This window comes from Cynoglossus semilaevis, chromosome 15 (genome assembly GCF_000523025.1).
Source record: "Cynoglossus semilaevis isolate Cse_v1.0 chromosome 15, Cse_v1.0, whole genome shotgun sequence".
NCBI classification, from domain to species: domain Eukaryota; kingdom Metazoa; phylum Chordata; class Actinopteri; order Pleuronectiformes; family Cynoglossidae; genus Cynoglossus; species Cynoglossus semilaevis.
The window spans coordinates 15,226,513-15,249,311 of NC_024321.1; the positions used below are offsets into that span (position 1 = coordinate 15,226,513).

Here is a 22,799-nt window from a genome sequence, read left to right on the forward strand (position 1 = left end):
GGTGAGGGGGAGAAGTTCAAGGTGGTTTTGATTAAGGGGCTATAGATAACCCTTCATTTATTCCAGCCTTGGCCTCGCAGAATTAAAAAGTTAAATTCACACCACTGGCCTAATAGAGAATCCCTCAAAGGAAACAGATATTTCTTATCAGTTTGGGACATCATACGCAGCTGGTTGTTTTTACCCCGTATTCGTCCATGCTGTCAGAGTCAAGAGTAGAGTCTGGAGAGGGCACAGACAAAGCCAGAGTCTGTACTCCCTGAGCTGAACCTCTGACAGGGAATAACTGAATGACTGCCATCACAGGCTGGACGGGGAACAGAGAGCACCACATCTGTTAGAGTCATGACTGGGCTGAAACACTCCGAGTCTGTGCCCTTACACAGGAGCAAAGACACAGACCAAAAGTCGGAGACGCTTTTAGAACCAACCCTCGCCCTCGGCTCAGCTGATCTGCTACAAATAACTTAGCATTAATTCATCAGTAGGTCATTCCCAGAGAAGTTTTCCAAAGATATTGAACGTTTTAGCCAATGTTTTTAAGGCACAAAATTGTTTAAAAATAATTTTGAAATGTCACGCTGAAATCAGTGGTTGTGTTTATTCACACAGAAGAGATTCTACCCACCCAGCCTTCTCACTTATATCAGGTGTTTCCACAGCACCGTGACTTGGCAGAATCTTTACACCGGACATAATCAAACCTATGAAATTTGGTGACCAGGTGGTGTCAAACCCAGAGCCCTCTACTGGTGAATAATCAGTAAATAACAATTAGGGAGAACATTTAGAAGAAGGTCTCATGATGGAAAAGTGTCTAGTGTTCTTGCCTTACAGTAAGAGGACTGGTTCAATTCCTGGTGTTTTTGTGTGTAGTTTTTTTGGGGTGAACTGTCCAGGGTTCAACGCATTCTCGCCCAATGACTGTTGGCATTGGCTTCAGTTCACCTTCAGGTCTTGGAAAGGGATCATCCAATAAAAGATGAAAACGGAGGTCGAAGAAGCTTAAGATTACAAGCTCTGGGACGGGCTAACTGTTGTGCCCTAAAATTTTAAACCTCATTGGTTTAAAATTGACAATAAAGTTAAAAAAAAAAATAAAGTTAAAAAGTTGATCTTTTGTTTTACGAAGGGGACATAAATTTGAACCATGTTCGAGGTGTACAGCTCAAGTAAATAGCAACAGCTCTGCATTATTAGAGCAGGTATTAAAACACCCATTCATGAGGTTCTTTGTAAACAGTAAAAAATACTGTGTCCTTTCTCACTGGTCTCCTAATTTGTACTGTGTCCTTTCTCACTGGTCTCCTAATGGGACTGTAGTCCTAGCGTTGCATCACAGTGCACCCCACTGACCTCTCTGTTTCACTTTTCATCAACCTTTCAAAGATTCCAATGTGGAGAACATATGAGTGAAAGCTCATGGGCCAGGTGCATTCACAGACCAGTGTTGGCGTCTCTGATTAAGACACAGAAGGAGGAGACAGACAATGGACAGGCTTTGTGAGGACAATGAAAAATCCATATGTCCACGTGGGCATTTCCAGACAGCGGGGTCAGAGATGTAAAGTTTCATAACGCAGCCATCACTTGTCAAAACCTAAACAAGCTTGTGATTTTAACACCGAGGACTCTCCACCTCCTCTGGAAAATGGCTTAAGTCTGGGCCTCTGGAATGTGTTTATGGACGGCCGTCCACCTGACAAAACCATTGCCAGATATATGAACTACTGTCCCAAGTCACTTCAAAGGTTACGCTCAGATATTCCAAAGAAGCTGCCGCTGTGTGTGTTCTTTCTCATCATTCTCATACAGAAATCAGCAGATGTAAATGCACTTACATTACAAACACACACACACACACACACACACCAGGCCTATTTCCTCCACCAGGCCCACGACATGTTGAAGACACTCACGATACTTTACGTTTGGTGCAGTGAACTGAATCCCTCAAACAGAGAGTGACATGAGTCTGACTGTGAGAAGTATTTCTTTGTTTAACGACTAAAAAGGAAAAAAAAAGTCGCTGCAGGTCTGACTGAAAATTAGATTTATTATTATTATTATTATTATTATTATTATTATTATTATTATTATTATTATTATTATTATTATTGGGGTCATCTCGATTTCACTTGCTAAAATACAAACCAATAAGAGTATTTGTATTGTTGTACTAGCATCATCGATAAGAATCCAGTGAACTGGGGCGCAGGGTTACACAGGTGGCCCAGTTCTGTGGGATACCAGGACTGTGGAGACACCTAGCAGTAATATGCTAACGGCTAGTATTACAGTATTTTCTTCTCTTCAACAGAAATTCAAAATTTCAATCCAAATGAAGACACATTTTTCTGTATTATAAAAAGAAAAAAGGTTTCAAATTATTATCAAATTAGAAAATATATCAATAAAACTTGAAATAAAAAAGTAATTTCTTTGAGTAAGAGTATAAGTATGTGTAAGTATCTGGCCTGATACCTGTACCAGTACCATTTCTTTGTGTATCTGGCCTGATACCTGTACCAGTACCAGTAACGATGAGCTGCCGGTCACTCCACGACTCCTGCAGCTGTCAACTGTACTAGTATAGGGTTCAATTCTAGCAAATTTATCCATTTTATATTTTATTTTTTGCCCTAAAATACTACACCGTGGGCCCGTTGTGTACATATGCAGCTCTGTATTCAACCATGAGGAACAAAATAACCCACTGAAAGATCTTGTGAAAAACTCAGCTGGGTTTCAGGACACATGAGACTGATCAAATCAACGGTCAGTGCAGCTGCCAACATATAGAATCATTCTATATATAGAAGCCCAGCAGTGTTATTACTGCACCGCACCAGTAGTCTGGGCTCTGAAACAGAGTGGGAAACAGGTTCAGTTTAATAGAAGACGTGAAATAACTTTCAATCTACCTTCCAGTCACTCCAGCCCTCTGATCAAATGCCAATCTGTGAGTAACCATCGCCCTGAAGTACCAACCTCTATTTCTGTCACTCTCCTCGTACGTAAAGCAGTCTCTAAGTCCTCTATGAAATGCAGCTGTTGTCTTTACTGGAGCTGAGAGGCTGCAGTGATTAATAACCTCGCTTGGGTCTCACGCGCAAAACAATCACAAAACCATGACAAACACAGCACTCGGAAATGTCTCTGCGGTCAATATTCTTATCACTATATCCTGATGACTTTGTTGTATTATTTAAACAGAATCTTTGCAATGTTTTGGACAACAACTCCACATTTTTCTTGATATTAAAAGGCTAAAATGTAGCCCTAAAAAAATAACTTTAAGATACCAAAATAGATTGCTAATAATTAGACAAGTGAAAAACAAAGTAACCTGTAAAAAACTTAAAACGCTTAAATGTTTTTCTTAACCAAAAATCCCTCAGAGTTAGCTAATGACGCTACTGATGAAGCATCTCACTAGCATTTAAAAAATATTTATATTTTCCTGTTGTCATTAAACATCTCCATCTCCATTATCCTGTTCTAGATAAACAGAGGGTTTTTTTCCCCTGTTGTCATTAAAAATCTCCTGGTTTGTCAAACATCAAACATTATCCTGTTCTAGATAAACAGGGTTTTGTTTTGTTTTTTCTGGAAAAGAAAATCCTGTTCTCTTTAGTTCTGCACTAATGACTTGTTCATAATATTAACCCTGCACTATGTTAAAGTTTAAATCCAAAAATGAATTAAATACAAATTATTCAAACAAGTAAACTCTTCCTTTTCTGGTTTTGGTGGGAAAGAATCATTATAATATCCACACAAACACAAACACAAACACACACACACACACACCAAGAATTGTGCTTTAAAACAAAGTGCGAGGCGTTGTTCAAAGAACAACTGGCTGCTGTTTTTTCCCACTGACAAATTTGACCCTGTGCAGCCAGAAACCGCACACTGCATGTGGAGCCACGGTTTGATTCCAACCCTGGATTGTAAAATAGACTAAAGATGTGAACAAGAGTCCTTTAAGCAGGGAGAATGGGCCGGGGAGATGTTTAAATCAGGCGTCCAGGACTTAATAGTCCAACTGAAAACACACATCTGTCAGGACATACTTCAGTCGTTTGACAATTTTAAGAAATACTAAGAATGTGGACGAACACTAGGACTGAACCAAAGTCAACAGCCCAGTCGGTTCAGAACCAGAGCTGGAACCAGATGAAGCTATAGTATATTAACGGACTGATGACGCTACTTAACATGTGTATTTTAATTGTTTTATCCTTAAAAATGTCAACGCCGTGTGTGAAGGGAAAAATGTGCTGAACAGTCAAACCACAAGTGGAGCTGATGTGCTGATCCCTGAGAATAAAAACCATTTTTTCTTCCCCCTACATGATATTATTCCCATCAGACTACAAATTGAAACAAGTAGAAGAAAGAGAGTAAGATTTACTGCTTTAGTTTGGAAACCAAACTACTATCTGTTTGTCTTGTATTTGTACGAAACCACATTGTCAGAAAAGCTAGTGCGCTTCCAACAATGTGATAAAAATCTGTCTTGAATCTGTGGCTTGGTAATTCCCTTGAAATTGTCCTTAAGAGGCAAAAGGACTGAGACAACGTTTTAGTGCTTTCACTGACAATTTCAATTCTATTAGGGCTGGAATAAACAGGTTTAGAAAAGGGATTACTGCAGGACAACCCAGAGAGATGGGGAAGACTGAAAATTAGCAGGTTAACTGGGAGCAGGTTTCGAGAGATGGGGAAGACTGAAAAGAGCTCCTCAATTAGCAGGTTAACTGGGAGCAGGTTTATGATTCAGGGTTTGGTATCAAAGGAGTCTCCAAACGTGGCCCGGTAGACGCAGCAAAGTAGATGCTCCACCCAAATCTGAGAATGTTGAAACATTAAATCTGAGATAAAATATATGAAGCACAGACTTCCCCCCAGGACACTACAATGAGGTTTATTAATTCATTTAACACTAGTACATCTGAAATACATGAGTTAATTAATTAGACTTTCCAATTGAAAACCTCTTGTTGTTTAACTTCCGACGACTTGGTTTCGTTTCCACTCTCAAACTCTCGGATTAAACACTGCCGTTGAAAGACTCTTCAAAACGTTCCCATTCAAAAGAAATGGAAAAATCGTCAACACGATCGCCAGGTAAAGCAAAGAGCCTTTTGTCTCACCTCCGTGCGTCTGATAAGCACTTTTATCTTTGCCCACATTTTTCCCCTCCTCTAATCCTGCACACATCCACTCAAACAAGGAAATGAAAATGTGTGTTTGACTCCATAAATCCTCTGGCACACAAACAAAGCCTCCTCTCACTGTGTTCTCCCAAAGAGCAGTGGCGCTTCATCAAATTACCACAGCTATTCATATCTGCCCCCCTCCGCTGGAACGACTTAAGTAGAAACCAATCCCATCTTTCCTCGGCAATCTTTACTACCTCATAATTGTCCACTGTGTAACCAGTGGATTAAATAGCATCAGGCGCAGAGCTGGCAGGAGTGAAATTAGGATTTGGTAATATAAACGAACACCTCGGGATTTTTCGTTCCGCCTTTATTCTTTTCGTTCCGCCTTTATCCTTCACACTTTTCAAGTGTCTACATATTTCCACGGCTTTTGTCAGAAGAAGAAGAGAGCGATTTGGACCTGCAGCTCACACATTTAACTGTGCGTTAAAGTCTCCTCCTCCTGACATCAAAAGTTATTTTTTTTATCCAAGACAAAAATCATTTTCCAACTGCTTGACAAATTGCTCATCTGCCAAATTCACCAAACATTCGCTTGTAAGTGCAGTTTGGCTTTAATTTCAAACTGTATTAAATTTGTGCTCCATTTGTTCCCGCGCTGTTAAATAAAAAATTATTTCTGGCCTTCAAGCCTGACGACGCCTGTCTGCCGTTCCCCTGAGGAGAAACACAATCAGCCAGCGTTGTCCAAAAATAATCAATGAAATTGCAGGGCATGTCATTTTTTGTAACAAGTAAATGGACAAGTAGCCATGAACCGAGCTGCACACAGTCTGCGCCGCCGCAGCAACAAGCAAACTTCATCTCATCTTGGCCTCGTGTGCCGACTCTGAAACGCACTTCTTACCATGTTACAAGAACAATAACCTTGATTCTGACAAAGTCATTTCATACGAGTTTGGAAACAAAGGCTCGTTTCTGTTAACTTTCTTTTAATTTATCCTTAGCAAAAAGGTTACTTTCTGCAGACAGATGATTTTTTTTTTTTTTTTTTTTTTTAGAGCACACTCTCCATTGTTGTTTCGTCTCTACAACAGTGGTTCCCAAACAGAGGCAGGCGTAACCCTGGTTATACAAATATATAAAAATCAAAATCACCATGAAATAGTAGAAAGTACAAAACAATCAGATATTCATCAAAATATTAGTGAAAATATATTTTAAAAAATTCAACATGTTGTATGAATAAATATAATACATATAAAAAATTCAGATTTAGAACAGATCTTCAATATAAGTCCAAAAAAGTCAATAGAGGAAAACAGAAGATGACGGGCCATGAAGTAGTCATAAAGTCAGTGTTGACACCAAGATCACTTTTTCGTTCAAGTGAATGTTGGAGACATTGTTGGAACGTTATCACCAAAGCTTTGACTTTGAGTTTAATCAGCAGAGTTCGAGTCCAAGTCTAAAACAGAAGACTTTTTTCAGCTTGCTGACAAACATTCCATTTAAGTTTAAAGAGTCAGAGAATTTACCCATGTGTGTCCTGCTGGCCTGAAAAGCCATTGTCTTACTACAAACAACACTGGTCAACAGCTGTATGATTGTCTCATTCTTACCACAGGTTTAAGGCAAGTGGAAAATCCTATCTGGTTCGAATTGACTCCCAACACTGCAGGGCCCGAGGCCTGATGTTTAAAAATATTGTGTTTAATCAGAATTATGGCAGTCGGCCGCTTTGACCGGCCAAGAGCAAAACAAATGTACAGGCCTCTTTTTTATTTTTTTTATTTTTCCTTTTTAAACGGAGGCAACTCAACAAAAGCGAATACAAAATGGCATTTGTATTTGTTTGGCTGCAAACACCTAGATTGATTAAGCCTTTGCATGAGAGTCGAACAACAGGTGTCTTTGTGCATGTAAGGCTGCAGCAGGCCGAGTGGCCGGCGCTTTGGGTTTCACTCTTTGAAACTGATACGGGTGAGCTGCTTTTCTCAGGCCTAAGCCCAAATCTGCCGTTGATGGACAGACCACCCATCTCTCAGCTCGTATAGGCGCACAGTGGGGCCGCTGGCTGCAAAGGCTGCCCCCTGTCACTCTCCTTTGGGAAGGAAATGGATCAGCCCACTGTTTGTCAAGTACACTGTCAGGGTCTCCTTCACAATCAAACAGCACTGCATTATACTAATGGATGGCAATGAAATACATGCAGAGTTTCACCGAAGAGAGAGAGAGAGAGAGAGAGGGAGAGAGAAAGGTTGAAAACATAATAGAAGCAGCTTCGACTGGAAACTCAGGTTTCTTTCTTTCTGTGTGAGATCGGAAAGACATCATAAATGTCAGTAAAAGTGGGATCCACAAAGATAAATGGCATTTTTATGGTGGTCCGTCGCCTCACTTCTCCAGCACGGCTCACAGCATCACGGTTTGACTTTATTGTGGGACTTAATAGGAGGTTTCTGCCCTGTATTCTGATCAGAATAAAGATCCCCGAGGGAGCTCACTGTGCCAGAACGGAGGATGCCAGAGTCATTGGTCAGAGGCGGAGGGCCGGGGGTTAGCCTCAGCTGACAGTGTGATGTGGCCAAGAGTGGACTCAGACTGAGACAAAAGATTCACACCCATCCTCTTTGCTCCAGGAAACCTTCGCCTCGTGATTAGTCACGGGGCAAAAAAAGACACCGAAGAAACACAGTGAGTTCTGCTGGTCTGTTCCCAAATACATATTTGTAGATTTGCACAGATAATCGTAAAGATATTGGTGAAAGAATTATTGCGATGGGGGTTTTAAAAAATTGCAAACATTTGGCCCCTTTTTTCGGGAAAAGAACACCAGAAATTCCAAAGCCTTAAATGTTGAGCCAAACTGAGCTGCTTTACCTTGTATCTTGGCAACGTCAGACTCAGTATCTTCTCACTGTTGGACGCAGACCCTGCATCTATCTTTCTCCAAGATCTCTCTCTTTTTTTTTTTTTTTTTGTATTTCTGTCAGAAGACATGTTGCTACACATGTACTCGCACTGCATGCCCAGTTAGTGCAAGGGTGCAAGATGTGTTTGGCTGTTGAGGAGGGCAATCCACTGTAAGTCCAAATCCTAAACATATGTACCCCTAATTACTTTCATGGCTTTACTGGGGTGAGCTCTTATGAGGGAACCCCTCCCCAATTAAAATGGGGCCCCGTGTGTCTCTGTCCAATCAATAAAATTGGAACGGGATCGAATGGCCTGGCCAACAAAACAACACTATTTGAGCCACATAAATGAAATCCCACCCTGAGAGGGGGGGGAGAGAAAAAAAAACCCTGAGTCGGTCTCTGGTCAGTGGGGTTCATGTCAAAATAGGTACACGGTCCATATGCTTATGTAAGTGTCAGACGCCGGTGTTGTTGGAGAGCGTGCGTAAAGCCTCCAAAATAATCCAGCATCTCTGCCATGAAATAAATCAACCCAGTGCCACGTTAATCACACAGCGCACCAAACAACGGGGCTGAGGAGGAATTAAGGCCGTGATTAATTTTTCTCCTGACATTTTTGTCAAAACGCTTACTTCATCCTATACTCCGTTCATTACTCAAACACATCTGGCTGACAGGTGCCCCGTCTGTTACACGTTGAGTCATTTCATTCCCGCAAAGAGGAGCAAAACGGAGAGGAGAGGAGGATAAGGTACTCTATCTTCTATCTGTGATGACATCAGGGCTCGCAGAGCTTGTTAGAGATGGAGAATTAGGGCGGCGTTGCTCCGTTTCTACAGACAGTAATCCAGCCCGCCGCTGTCAGTGCCCTTTTAGAAAGCACTGATTACTCCATTTCCAAGGACCTAATCTCTGTAAACAATCTCTGTTTTCATTATCTTTTAAACTGATTAGCTCTATGAATATAACTTTCCAGCGCTGGACCAGACAGAGAAAAAAAAAAAAAAAGCCCTGCCATATTGATGCCAGCTGGAGCTGCATGACCTTTCAAGAGAAATAAAGCCGTGATACAAACACAGATAGAACAACAGACAAGGGGAGCAACATATGTGACCAAGACATTCTTCAAAAAAAAAACAAAAAATATGACAGAGAAGCCCAAAGGTTTCCTGAGGGAAAGTTCTTAACCTGCTTGTGGTTTTGGACAATTTGCAGCTGGACGTTATGGACAAAACCTGGGAATAAACAAAGTCTCCTCCTGCTCTAATGCATTCTTTTTAACTGTAATAATGAAAAACTCTTTTCTTATACTTTCCCTCTCCTTCGTGCCGTTGGAAATTAGATGTTCCCTTCTCTCTCTCTCTCTCTCTCTCTCTCTCTCTCCTCTGCACAAAGTGAGGTCACGTTTGCCAGAAAACGTCTCCATCTGTTAACAAATACTTCCAGCATGTCCAGAACAACATGTTGGCCCTCGGTCGTCTCCATCAGGATGTCATGAACGCAGTACACCTGTCTCGGCCCCCAGCTTTGTCTCTTACAGCAGAGACACTAGCTCACTCAAACAACCATGACATCAAAGACAGAGACGGTGAAGACTGAAGACAAAAAAAAAAAAAACACAACCATCTTTCTCTGCTTTCCTCTTCATTTTTACCTCCCGTCATAAATCATCAACAACAATGAACCCACTGTTAGCCGGTCTTAACGTCACCTGTTTATCAAAGTTTACTTTTGGACATGTAGAACTTATCTGGTTGAGGAACTGTTTAATACCAGTGAGCATGCGTGAGACGAGAGCTCCTTTTAATTGATAAACAAACTTTTAGCATTCTCATGTGAGAAATTGTAAATCACTCCGGACCGTAAATTACCTCCACTAATATTTCAGGTCTGAGTGATCACTTAGACAACAACAAAAGAGAAAAATAGCAGAAGAACAACGTCAGCAGCCGAGGCAGCCTTGATTGCAGAATCTGAGAAACAGCTCATCCAATCACGCCAGGAGAGGCAGCTTAAAGCCGGACTGAGCATCGTGACACGGAGGAATGTCCGAGCAGGAAGGCAAAAAAACCCGAAAGGACAGCCTGCATCACCTCGCTCTGAACTCCACACTTTAATTAAGTCATGTATCTCCATTTGTCATAGCGTGACATGTCATGATTTGAGGCAATCTGAGAAGTTGGCAGGACTCTGAGAGGAGAAAACATCAGCACCCTCTGCTGACGAGCAGGACATTGTCAGGCCCCGGTGGACTGGCCTTTCATCTCCTTTACTTTCTACACTTGAGGGCTGTTTGTTTGTTGGCCAATTGGTATAAAATGGTGTTTCATATTAAACTGGGCCTACTGTCGTGTATAAACATGTCCTGTTATTCTGCATCCAATATAAAGCTGTCCAAGAAATACATATAAAAAAAAGTTCTTTTAGCAAACTTAGTAAATCTGAAATATTTGGTTAGAATTCATTTAAAAAAAATGATCGACTGTGTTTTCATTTACACTTCTAGGTTTAACAGTGGCTCATTTAAGCTCTTGATTATTTGTTTTTTAAATCCACTTGTATGAAACCTATATATATATATATTAACTTATATCTTAACAGAAAAAGAAGTTTTCCCTCGAGTATCTCGACATGATCATATCCTGTTGAAAACACTACTGCAGTGAGGAGTATTTCTTTTAAGAGTAGATTAATCTGTCGACACTGTTCACACGCGCTCCTCAAACTGTACAAATTGCTGACTCTCTCTTGTCCGAGATTTATACCGCATTTTATTCACTCCCTGCGAGATTTATACCAAACACTAAAAAGAAAAAGTCTTGTTAAAATGGCAGCTTTTTTCTTCGGACTTGATATATGTTTGGCCCTGTGACAGCACTCCCTTCATAATGTTGGCAGTTAGCGGCTATATATGAAAACGAATGTTCCCATTACACGTTTAAATGAGTTACACCAAGCTGAATTCCTGCCGCAATAAATAATTGTGCTATTTCTGTGAAGTTCGCTCCAATTTTCACTCACTCAAGATGAATATCCAGGAAAAAAAAAAAAGTCACGGGGAGGTCCTGTCCACAACAACAACAGCCCTGTGAGGACTCCACTACAACTTGATGAGTTACATCAATTTAAATAACTCTCGCTTTAAATGTGGACTTAGTCCAGCTATGCACATATCAAAGGCCATGTGGCTAAAATAGAAGTGCAAAGCATTTTGTATCACTTCAGAAGATTAGTGAGGAAGCAAATATAAACTCCTGATTCCAGGAATAGTTCTGGTTGTAACTCCTTCCCTCCCACATCTGTCTGGAGCAGAGGGGGACAATCCGTCAGAGGAGCAGGTAGAGAGTCCTGGGATATATTTGGCCTTTGTGTAAAAGAGAATGACTAAATATAAATGGCAGGCTAAAGATTTGCGTCAGCACCGAGATATTCTCAGATATGGGACGCCTGGGCTTTTTCATGTCGGTGTAACTGGACCTGCGTCAGTATGTCACTGTCTCCTCAGCTAAACAAATTAGTATGTTTGATTGATCAAAGTTTATACGAGGGTGGGTATTTAATTTCAAACAGTGAGGCAAGAGAAAGGGGGATAAGGGGGGGGCAGAGAGAGGGAGAGAGGGCATGAGAATGTATAGATAGAGGCAAAAGTGAAAGGAAAAAGCCAGGCAGTTGTCAGGAGGCAGGGGGAAAAGAAGGAGAGAGACTGAGCAGCTGGATTGCCATGTAAATAGCTGTGCAGATAGGTAGACTTGGGCCCGGAGCCAGAGGCTCTACAAAGGGCTGCTAACATCTGTTTGAGAGTAGATTCCTGCTCTGTGTTGTAGTAAGAATAATAGTCTCGCTCTGACGGCCAGTTCCCTCATCAGACAGGATCATGATCACGCATATACACTCTGTAACGGCAGACCGCAGCCCTGCAGCGCACGTCAGCCTGTTATTGCTCTTATTACTCTGCACCTCAGTCATCGGTGTGAAAAGACAGGTGGAACATTGCTCAGATAGTGAGAGCAGCAGCAGACTGCAATTAATTACACTGCTTCCACCGCAGCATCCAAAAAAACATCCATTCATTACAGCAGATATTCACAGGTCGAGATCATATGGATGAATAAACCCAACAATGGATATATTCAAAATTCACATTAAATGTCATTTTTTGTATTGATTTCTTTATGGGACATTTGTGATCAGATTTGTATCTGTACACATGGACCGGGACACTCAAATAGTGGTTATAGCGTCCCCTGCAGAGGAATAATGGGGAAGTGAAGATTTTGTGTTTGTTTACAAAAACAAAAGAAAATCCTGTGTACTTTAGTTAGTGCAGAAAAGGCTAAAATTGGACATTGAACCATTATGTACTGCAGTAAAATAAAAACATTTATACTTTATTCTATGTATAGTATACATACTGTAAGGTACAGTACAGTATGGTACAGTATGATACAGTTGTCAAAAAGTACAAAAGACAACTAAATATATTTAATGAATCCTTTACAATAGTTTAATTTGTATTGTTCTACAGTGTTATTATTATTATTAGAATTTCATCAACACATTCAGATGATTATTTATTCTCTACTTTAGCTCCAGTTTTGTCACAAGAAACAGACTCTTAGAATCAGTGAAGACGGACAAGCCTCGAAAAAGTGGCCACTGAACAATACAGTAAAAAAAAAAAAAAAAACCCTCTCTCCTATAGAGTTACTAACTGTCTCATTAAATCTTCAATACCCTAATAATATCACGGCTAAGTGGGAATTTTATCCCCAAGAACCAGAGCGTTCAGAGCAGGTCCCAGTTGATATTTAAGTCAGCTGTCTTTTGAAAGCAGTGAAACCACAAGTTTGGAGTACGGATAATTAACTGCTAAACCAGAATGTTGGAGACCAGGCCGAAGTTTCCCACCAAGGTTTACCTATGCAGTAAAAGTGAGAGTAGTGGGACATCTCCGCTCGTGTGTCATGACGAGGATCTCTTTCCCCCTCCTCAGAACATATGCAAGCAATTTCTACAACAAATGTTGGTTTTAGACTGTGTTCCTTGCATACTGGTGGCTTCTCAAAACCTGGAGGGCTCCGTTCGTTAGTGCTTGAAAGCAAACCAAACAAATTAATTAACACTATCTTTACATGGGGTGGCCAAGGAAAGCAGGCGCTGAAATGTTACACCATTACCTAAATTCGCATGCATCTGTCTGTGTCCACCCCCCTCCTCCCCCTCCTCGTCCTCCTCGTCCTCCTCCTCCCTCTGCGTACCCCTCAACCCCTCCCCAGCATACACGGCGCCCTTGAACAAGACCGAAGGACCACCTGCGTGAAAGAGGAGACCCTCTCTGTTATGTCTCTGCTCGGGAATGAAATAACACGGAATCCAGCTCTGCAAATAACTCACAGTGAAGATCATTTTCCACATGCTGCTTGACAAAAGGTAAAATAAGAACAGATGATATCCACTCTCCTCCTCTCTCTCTCTCTTCCCTTTCACCGGGCGAGTTTGTGGCTCTGCTCGGAGGGAACACTCCGCGGCCCGTGCACTTTGCCTTTCTGCCCTGCTCGTGGGCAGATGCAGGGGTTTGACCTCTTCAGTGGCCTTGTTAACCATGTAGTATAAGCTACAAGCTTCCTTCGCCCAGAGCCACTGATACTGACTCCGTTTTTTTTTTCATGCCCTCCTTTGGCTGAGGTTAAGAGGGGTTTGAGGAACCCGATCCTAGAACTGATGATTATGTGTGAGCCATCAGGAGCGGCAGGAGGCCATCTACTAAACTGGGCATCCATGACCAGATAGGAGAGCTGCCACCGGATCAAGTATAAAAAAAAATAGACCCAAGTGGATACTTTTCAACTCCAAGAAAAGCTGCAACATTGCAAAAAATGTTGACAAGATAGAACTGACGTTACGGGGAAAACACCTGTGAACTCCCATGTAAATGTCTGATATTATCAGTAGTTTTATACTTTTTATATGCTTTTTATAGTCAAAGTCAAAATAAAATAAAAAAAACATCAAAGTTGCTTTTTATAGTCAAAGTAAAAATAAAATAAAAAAAACATCAAAGTTTGGCAAAGGTCCCCAACTGTGGAACTGTGCCTTTAACATGGACTGTGGTTCTGCAGACACAGTCAAACGGAGCACATCTCAGTCTACACTTGAATTTGTCCAAGTGGACTTTTTCCTCAAACCTCTGGAGAGGACACATATGAAGTCTGTCTCGAGAAAATAAACAGGTGAGGCGCATATTAGCCCCCAATTCCCACTGCAAGTGTAACTTCATTTTCAATTTTGACTCTCTGGCTGTGACTCATGGGAGAGCAACTTCAAAGCTGCAGCTATGCACTTGAGGTCATTATCTTCATTTTTAAATCCTCTGCAGGTTCTCGGCATATGGGAACATTTTAACTCCGTGTGTGCATATGTGTGTGTGTGTATGTATGTGTGTGTGTGTGGCTCCATAAATCTGCCGTGTCAACTATAAAATATGGCCCACCAGAGCAACAGATGTAGCTGTTACATCTACCAGCAAATAAACAAATAAAAAACCTAGCACCTCTTAGATTTCGCTTCTAACACTCACGAGCCGATTGGACCGATTTGTGCGAGCACGGCGAAAGTCACACCACGCCGACGAGGAGGGGGCGAAACGAAGACTGGGTGTTCCCTTTTAATTTTCTATTACCCTGTTTCTCCTGCTCGCTCTCTGTCCGTCTTTCTCCTCTTCTCTCGTTTCTTTAATCCCTCTCTTTCCACCCTTTAGCTGAGACGAATCCTCCTTTCATCCTCTTCTGCAGCGAGGCCCTGGTGTCTGTTCGCACAAAGCCTGACCATCCCTGACTCCTCGTCAACCCCTTGCCCAATTCATCAAGCGGAGGCCCACGGGCATTCATCACCCCCACCACCTTTCATATCCCGCACCAGCTGAAAGCCACTGTCCCTCCTCTGACTTCAATGCCGGCATGACACACCCGTAAGATTTATAGTGGCATAATTAGTAGCAGTGAAAAAAGGCCTGCATGCTTTGGAGGGTCAATCATACTGTATCCCAGTCATAGGAGTTCTGAAAGCCACTCACATCTGCTTCAAAATAGATTAGACTGCCACCGCAAGAGTTGATAGATTAGCCAAAAAACAAGGAGCCGAGAACTTCATCAAAGCCTGGCAGTGGCGCGAACACAATCATACACACTTTGGGTAATTTTAACACACCATTCATCACCATCCGTTGAGTCACCGTCATAAATCCCGTCGACTCTGCACAGAGAAGCTGCTGCTGCTGCGGCTAATGCTGCTGCTGCTGCTGCTGCGGCTAAAGCTGCTGCTGCTGCTGCGGCTAATGCTGCTGCGGCTAATGCTGCTGCTGCTGCTGCTGCGGCTAAAGCTGCTGCTGCTGCTGCGGCTAAAGCTGCTGCTGCTGCTGCGGCTAAAGCTGCTGCTGCTGCTGCTGCTGCGGCTAAAGCTGCTGCTGCTGCTGCTGTGATGAGTAGCACTGAGGTGAGGAGTGCCCTCAGGATGGGAGTTTCCAAAAACAGCTTAAAGGAGGTCTAAAATAATACGCCTAATAGCCAAAGTGTGTTATTGATGTAATCATGGCCGCCCCCTCCCACTGTCACTGATATCACCAGAACAGTTAGCTAATTAAAACACTGCTGGGGTTTGTTTTCATTTCGCAAAAACAAAGTCTTCGCCGGAGCAGCTGTATTTTGTCTCCGGAGCAGTGACATGTCGCGACCCGTCTCCGCCATTGTGCGTAGAGATGATGCAAATTTCATATTTTATCACCGAACACACCTCCTATTCTGTCTTTTTTTTACCCCTCCTGGGTGCATGTGGTGGCACGGCTCACGGTGCACCTGAAACATCAAACTGTTGGACATCGGTGGAAAGACTTTGGCTTGGGTGGAGCGAGCCGTGGACATGTGAAGGTGTTAATCAGTGGAAACAGGACAGTAATTCAAGCACATGTGTTTAAGCCGTTTCTTGTACTTCACTGTTATTGTTATAGTACTTAATACCTTTTCTTCTCTGCGTCCAGAGAAAATTGTGAGATTTTTTTTAACCTTTTTGACGACTCCGGTTACAAACCTCATTTCCAGAACGGTTGGAAAATTCTCTAGAATGTCATAAAAAAAAAAAAAAATCTGTGCTTTGGTGATGATCTTAAACCTTTATATGTCAGGCAGACAAAGAAATGACATTTAGCGTTTCCACTGACAAATCTCACTCTTTTGGATGAATAAATATGAAGTCATTTATAAAGTGATACCAGCAACAACGTGGGAAGAGAAGCCAGATTCATTTATCAGAATATCCAAACCTCTTTGACTGACTTTGATCTGTATAATTGGACAGACCTCCTAAAACTGAGATAAAGTTTCCTCTTTGCATGATGACATGGAATATACGTATATAGGAGTCTTTTTTTCAATGCATTTGCAGCAGCAGATCACTTGAGGTTGTAGGAAACTTAAAAGTTAACATTTTTTAAAAATTCAACTGGAAATATTTCTATCTAAATTCCTCCAAGGTTTGGGCAGAATGTCAAATTTCTGATCCCCCCCCCCCTTTTTCATCTTGGAAGTGCTACAGCTGGAGCACATTGTGCACGGGGCTGGGGAAGCACCTGCTTCAAACACAGGCTGGTGGAGAGAATGCTCAGCTGCACTGGTTGGCACTGACACGTCTGCGTGAGACTGCTTCTCTCCCAGAATTCATGTTTACTGAGATGATTTTTTTAGGGGGGGTCCAAGGGGTCGGGGTCGGGTGGGTTCTCACCTGAGAGCCTGGTTTGCTTTGGTTCTCCTCACTTTGCTTTGTTTGGTGGTTTTCCTTTTCTTCTGCCACAGGGGAGGCCATGGTGTGAGCATGAGGCAGTCAGTGAAAAATTATGGATCGCCCTTGTGGTGGAGTGGTTTGTTACAGTTTATGATAAATGTAGCTTTGCGGCTTTGTGTCAGCTGCTTTTTGTGTTTCAACAATGATGCTCTCTGCTCCTGCATCTGTCTCGCATTTTAATGCACCGCAAGCTGTTGCCAGACATTCGCCTCATCCGAGGGAACGCAGTCGGGAGCGCAGCAGCAGCAGCAGCAGCGGCAGCAGCAGCAGCAGCAGTGGGGAGATCCTTCTGGAGCTGGACTTATTAAAAGACAGTCACTCTCTCTGAAAGTCAGGAGAGGGAGAGAGGGGGAGAGGGGAGTGAGCGAGAGAGAGAGAGAGAGAGAGAGAGAGAGCAGTGACAGAAACGTGCAGACAGCGGCGGTAAAAGTTGGACTGGAAGTCGCTCCGTAAAGGAAACTGCTGTGCGTAAAAGAAGGGATGCCAGCCAGGCGTGGCTTGTGTTTGAACATCCAATGTGAGAATGCGTGGGGAGTATGTATATAATAGAGACGTGTCCTTCTGATGAACAGAGATATCAAACTGATGATTAAAGCACAGGCCGATTAAATAAAGTGCGAGGACGCTCGGCTGCGTTGGATTTGGAGGCGCGCGGTGCGCATTGCTGGAGCCGGGCTTTCTGTGCGTGCATGGACCGGACTGGTGCAGAACTTTTCTCCCTCTTTGACTCACGCGAACACTTCCAATGCCGTCGCTTAATTTGACAGCTGTGCACACCATGGCAGAGGTGGGCAGCTTTCTCGGGACCATAGACCTGGATTTACAAAGCTTTCCTGCGCTCGGGAATGTGCCCATAGCGGAGTCTCCGGTGGGGCTGAATGAGCGGCTGGGGCAGATTGAAGGCAGGCTGCAGCGGGGGTCGCCCACGGATTTCGGGCACCTGAAAGGGATCTTGAGGCGGCGGCAGCTCTACTGCAGGACCGGCTTCCAACTGGAGATATTCCCTAACGGGACAGTGCATGGGACAAGGCAGGACCACAGCAGATTCGGTGAGACAGTGTGGAAATGTTGGAAATAATATTTCATTAGCACTACTCCTAGTTATCAGTGGTTTGAGATGTTTTCCTCTGGAATTTTCCTGGAATTTTCCTGGAATTTTTTCTAATATTTTTCCAAATATTTCTTCTTAGAATTCTTGTGGTAATATATAAAAAGTGACTGGTTTAATTGGGTCGGTTTGAGGGGTAGTTTGTTGATGTCTCCAGCTGACATGTCCAGTGTTCGACCGTGGGTCATCTCAGAGGGATCCATGTGATCCAATGAAAATAAGATTGATAACCTGTTATCCTTGGTGAATGGGTCACTATATCGTTGTTTCCCAAAGATTGGGTCGCGACCCTCAGGTAGGTCACTAGAGATTTTTTTTTCTCGCATCATGTTTCCCAGAGGTTTAAGAATAATGTCTATTGACGTGGGTTGCAAAGGTCTGTGAATTTTAAAATATGGGTGCCCAGAAAAACACTCTGTCACCTCCACCTCTGTCCATCACCAACAGGGAGAACATACATTCATTGAGGCACGTTTTTTTTCCTGCCACATTTCCCTGGTGGATATCTATTTGTGCGTCATTGTCACCTGGTGGCAGGAGAACAAACACACACACACACACACACTTGTCTCAGTACTCTGTATGCTGACAACAAGTGTGCACAACATATGGATCTGTACTAAAACAAAATGGACATAGACATCCAGAGGCAAAAGTGAAAACAGCAGAAAGATCCTCCATTGATTTTGGGAGAAATGTAATAAAATAATTATCCAACAGAAGGTTAAGTTAAGTTCTTACTTGATGTAGAATTAGTTGATTTCTTTTTTACAGCCAAATCACTCCTTTACATTGTTGTCAATCACAGGTGTCGTCCACCACATATGGATAGTCCAATACTGGACCTTGTCCTAAATGTGGGATCATTATTTTAAAAATTTCCAATCTCTAATTGGCAGCTTTTTTATTATTTTTTATTATTATTATTTAGGAAGAGCTCTTCATTAAATACATTAAATGGCCATTTTGAACCTGATGTCTGTTCATTTATGACATCATTACTTTCTTCCATCTGCAGCTTCATTCAGATGTAGGAGACAAACCCTACATCTGTAGCTTCATTCAGATGTAGGAGACAAACCAACACTGGCCACAGGTTGACCAGTTCTCTGTGAGCTTGATACCTGCGTTTTCTTGGGAAAATGTAATGTATAGCCAATCATATCAGACCTGGGCTGCACATCACAACAGGTGAAATCCTATGTTAATCAGAGCCACAGCAACAGGACTGAATCATCACTATCCAGGGCAGACAGACTGCCATTTCCAGAAAACACCTCCCAGTCCAGACTGGAACACACCTTGATCTCTCACTTCAACCTCCTCCTAACTGGGTTCAGTACCAGCCCCACAGCCTTATCTGAACCCGTCCTGTACCAGATCCTGATTCTCTCCATAATCCTGAAACCACATCCTGATGTTTAAAATAAAGTTGTCAGCAGCTGCTACGATGGCCTCAGTAGATTAAAATGTTTTCACAATTTGGAATTAAACCAAAAGTCATCCTCCTGGTCTAATAAAGTCATGCACACACACACAGACACACACACACAGACAGACGGTGAGCAGGTGTCTCTCCTCACAGCAGAGTGTGCACCGCTCTGAAGGCTTGGTACCGTTAATGTCAATGGGGCGAGGTGCGGCTCGTGGGAGAACGATAAACAGATGAGGTCAGAGGGCAGATTACGCGCACATGTCTCGCGCCTCATCTCCACGTAGTCATCTCTCTGCACAGGTGCAGGCCGATAGCTGCGGGACAAGTCTGAAACATGAAAGCGTGACCGCTGCAGAATAACTCTGGGACGGTTAAAAGGTTCAGACGTGAGCCAAAACAAGCCGGTTTACAGGGATGGGTGGTCCGCGTGTTTGTCTCTGGCTTCACTTAGGCCTTTGTCAGAGCTGCAGGGAGGACATGGCTTTGATTAGAGGGATATGAAACACACTCTTCTTCACCCCGCAAAAAATTAGAGGGATCTTCTCTGTCATCCTCTGGCATCGGATGAGGTCGAGGAGATGGGGACCAGGTGGCAGCAAGCCACGGCCTCTGCCAGTCAACGCATGCATGCATGCTGCCAGCTGGATCCTCTCTGACTAACCTCCCTGCATCACAACAGCCGATGGCTTTTAATTTCACCTCTTGTTTCCTCGACTTTGAAGTGTAGACGTTCACTTTGCAGCGACTTCCTGCGAGTCAGCAGTTCACTAAACAACTCTGCCCACATCCCATCGTCGTAAAAGTCACTCCTCGGTCTGTATTAGTAGCCAGATGGAATCGCCAATGACACATTTATAGACACCACAACCCATTATGATAGAGTGGTGACATGATCGTAAGGAAGACTTCAATAAAAGAGACAGAAATCAAAGAAATCTTCCCCTGGTGCTGTTCTATTCCAGTCTGTATGTTTGTTTTTGGGCTTTAAATCAGCTTATTTTTCTGCTGAAGTGTGGAGCAGCAGCAGGATGTTGGGTTCCTTTGAGCCCATTACAAATGATAAAGATTAAAAGGCAGAGCGGGACAGAAGACGAAAGTGGACACGTTTCAGAAGGAGTTGAAAAAAATGTCTGATGGATTTACTGCACATGACTGATGGGCCATGGAAGAGGAGAAGACTTGTTAGGCTGACATGGACTAATTTCTTCCTATTCTTGTGTATGTGTGTGTGTGTGTGTGTACGTGTGTGTGTGTGTGTTTGATTGACCTCAGGTATCCTGGAGTTCATCAGCCTGGCAGTGGGTCTGGTCAGCATCAGAGGGGTGGATGCCGGACTCTACCTCGGCATGAATGAGAAAGGAGAGCTCTATGGGTCGGTGAGTCAAACCACGCCATTCCTGTACCGGGGTCAGAGAAGAACAGGGGCCATAGTCAGAACAAAACCTCTTGTTATGGTTTAATAAGTGTTTGTTACACCAAAGAAGTTGACAGTAGTTTCACAGATATGATGAAGTCATTAAAGAAGTTGTTTAAAAGCAGCGAAAACATTGGCCAAAAAAAGGAGAAAACAAACTAACTCTAGTACAGATTGGTAAAATGTTAATCAAACATTCATTACAAGACAACAGTGAAAAAGAAATTTTTTTAACAAAAACTAGAAACTAAGGATCAGTAAACAGTTGCAACATAACCAGAAACACCAGTCTGTGACCAGTCTCAAACTAAGAAGCTAAAAAGTATCACAACCTTAATCATTAGTTAGTATTACTAGTTAGAACAGGTAGAAAAATTCAAATTTAAAACCACAAATTTCCTAAAAGAAGCTGTGCTAGCCACAAGCTAACATTGTGGATGATACGGTCTGCAAAATTATTAAATATTACCCTTTTTTACCCATTTATTACTCTAAACTAGCCTAACAAACTGGTGGTTAGCCCAGAAGTAGATATACAGTACACTGCCAAAAAAGAAAAGAAAAAGCAATACCAGGATTTTGGTTAGGATGGTGATTATAATTTGGTCTAAAAATAACTAAAGTAGAAACATGTGGTCGTTTATCAAAAATATTTTTAGTAGGCCCAGAAAGGTTGTTGTAAAAATGCCAAATATATATTAATCATTGCGAAATAGCACGAAAATAAATAAAATTAACCTAAAAAAGTCAAGCCTAGCCATGAAGGTAGGTAAAAAGAGGTAAAAAAAAAGGTTCCATTAGATAAAGAAAAGCAAAGACAACATAAAAACCTTTAAACCTTACAACTTGAAAAAAGGTTGACGAAGACCAGCTGAAAGTGTGTTTATTTTATTATTAAAAAATTAATAAAAATAATATTTAAAAGCTCAGATCCTGTAAAAGTTATTCCTCTCACTCCTTCGTTTACAACAAACTGGGTCCAGAAGCCCATTCATAACAAATGTCTGCTCCGGCAGCAGCAATCTGAGGATTAGTCTGTTGTCAACGTTCCCATAAGTGTCAGATAGGAAACCCAGAGTGAGACAAAACATGTAAAAAAATAAACAGCCACCTTTCACTAACACACACACACACACAGAGAGAGAGAGAGAGAGAGAGAGAGTCATATCTCCCTCCACTGCTGCTTTCAGTTTCCCTCAGTCTGGAAATCGCAGACGTTAATAAGGGCCGTCATATTTACAGAGCAAAAATCAACAGCAGCCATATCAATTCAAGACAAATAAAGAGGCCTTTCTGCATGTTTTTAATAGTCGTGGAGCAAAGACAGCTTTTCAGAGAGTAAAGTCACACCTGCATCCAGTTGTAACACATGCTGAAATATTTACATATTTTCCCCAAGTGGGGACAGAATGGTTTGGAGCCACTCTGAGGATGAGTCTCTGAGCACAGCTGGACCTGAGCGTGCACTGCAGAGCTGAACGTAGAAAAATGTATTTTGTGTTTTTTTTTTTTCCACAGTAAATGTAGTCTGTACAGAACATCTGTGTTTTTGGAATTTTCTTTTTTCTTTTTTTCTTTTTTTCTGTTTTTGGCTGACTGTCTCTCATATGTGGTTGGTATCAGGGGGGGAAGAAAGAGGGGAAATGAAAGAGATGAAAACAATGAAGAGGAGGTATGTGAGGTTTACCTGTATCAGGTGTCCCAGGGCATTACCTGAGGGCCCCTCAAAGCTCAGACTCCCACCCCCCCTCCCACCCCCAGCCCCGGACACAGAACAGAGGCTACTTTTAGGGACGGCCAATCTGTTGAAAAGTGCAGATATGGTTACTGCGTGCTATCAGTCTGGCATCCTGGAGCTTTGGCCCTGGGGGAGGTGATAGTGGGAGGCAATGATTATGGTGGTGGTGCTGCTGGG

At 42.5% G+C, this 22,799-nt stretch overlaps 1 protein-coding gene and 1 long non-coding RNA gene across 2 annotated transcripts in view; one reads left to right on the forward strand and one right to left on the reverse strand.

The window, feature by feature from the left end:
• The window catches only part of LOC107989594 (uncharacterized), a 47,271-nt gene that overhangs the window by 22,391 nt on the left and 2,081 nt on the right, over positions 1 to 22,799 (reverse strand). The window contains exon 2 of the long non-coding RNA XR_003051874.1: positions 20,738 to 20,867. This is a non-coding gene — a long non-coding RNA (uncharacterized LOC107989594). The remainder of the gene's footprint in view (positions 1 to 20,737; positions 20,868 to 22,799) is intronic.
• Positions 17,212 to 22,799, forward strand: part of fgf16 (fibroblast growth factor 16) — a 9,109-nt gene continuing 3,521 nt past the window's right edge. Inside the window, exons 1-2 of the mRNA XM_008327353.3 lie at positions 17,212 to 17,976; positions 20,743 to 20,846. Of these exons, the coding sequence (XP_008325575.1) occupies positions 17,673 to 17,976; positions 20,743 to 20,846 (408 nt within the window). The 5' untranslated portion in view covers positions 17,212 to 17,672. The remainder of the gene's footprint in view (positions 17,977 to 20,742; positions 20,847 to 22,799) is intronic.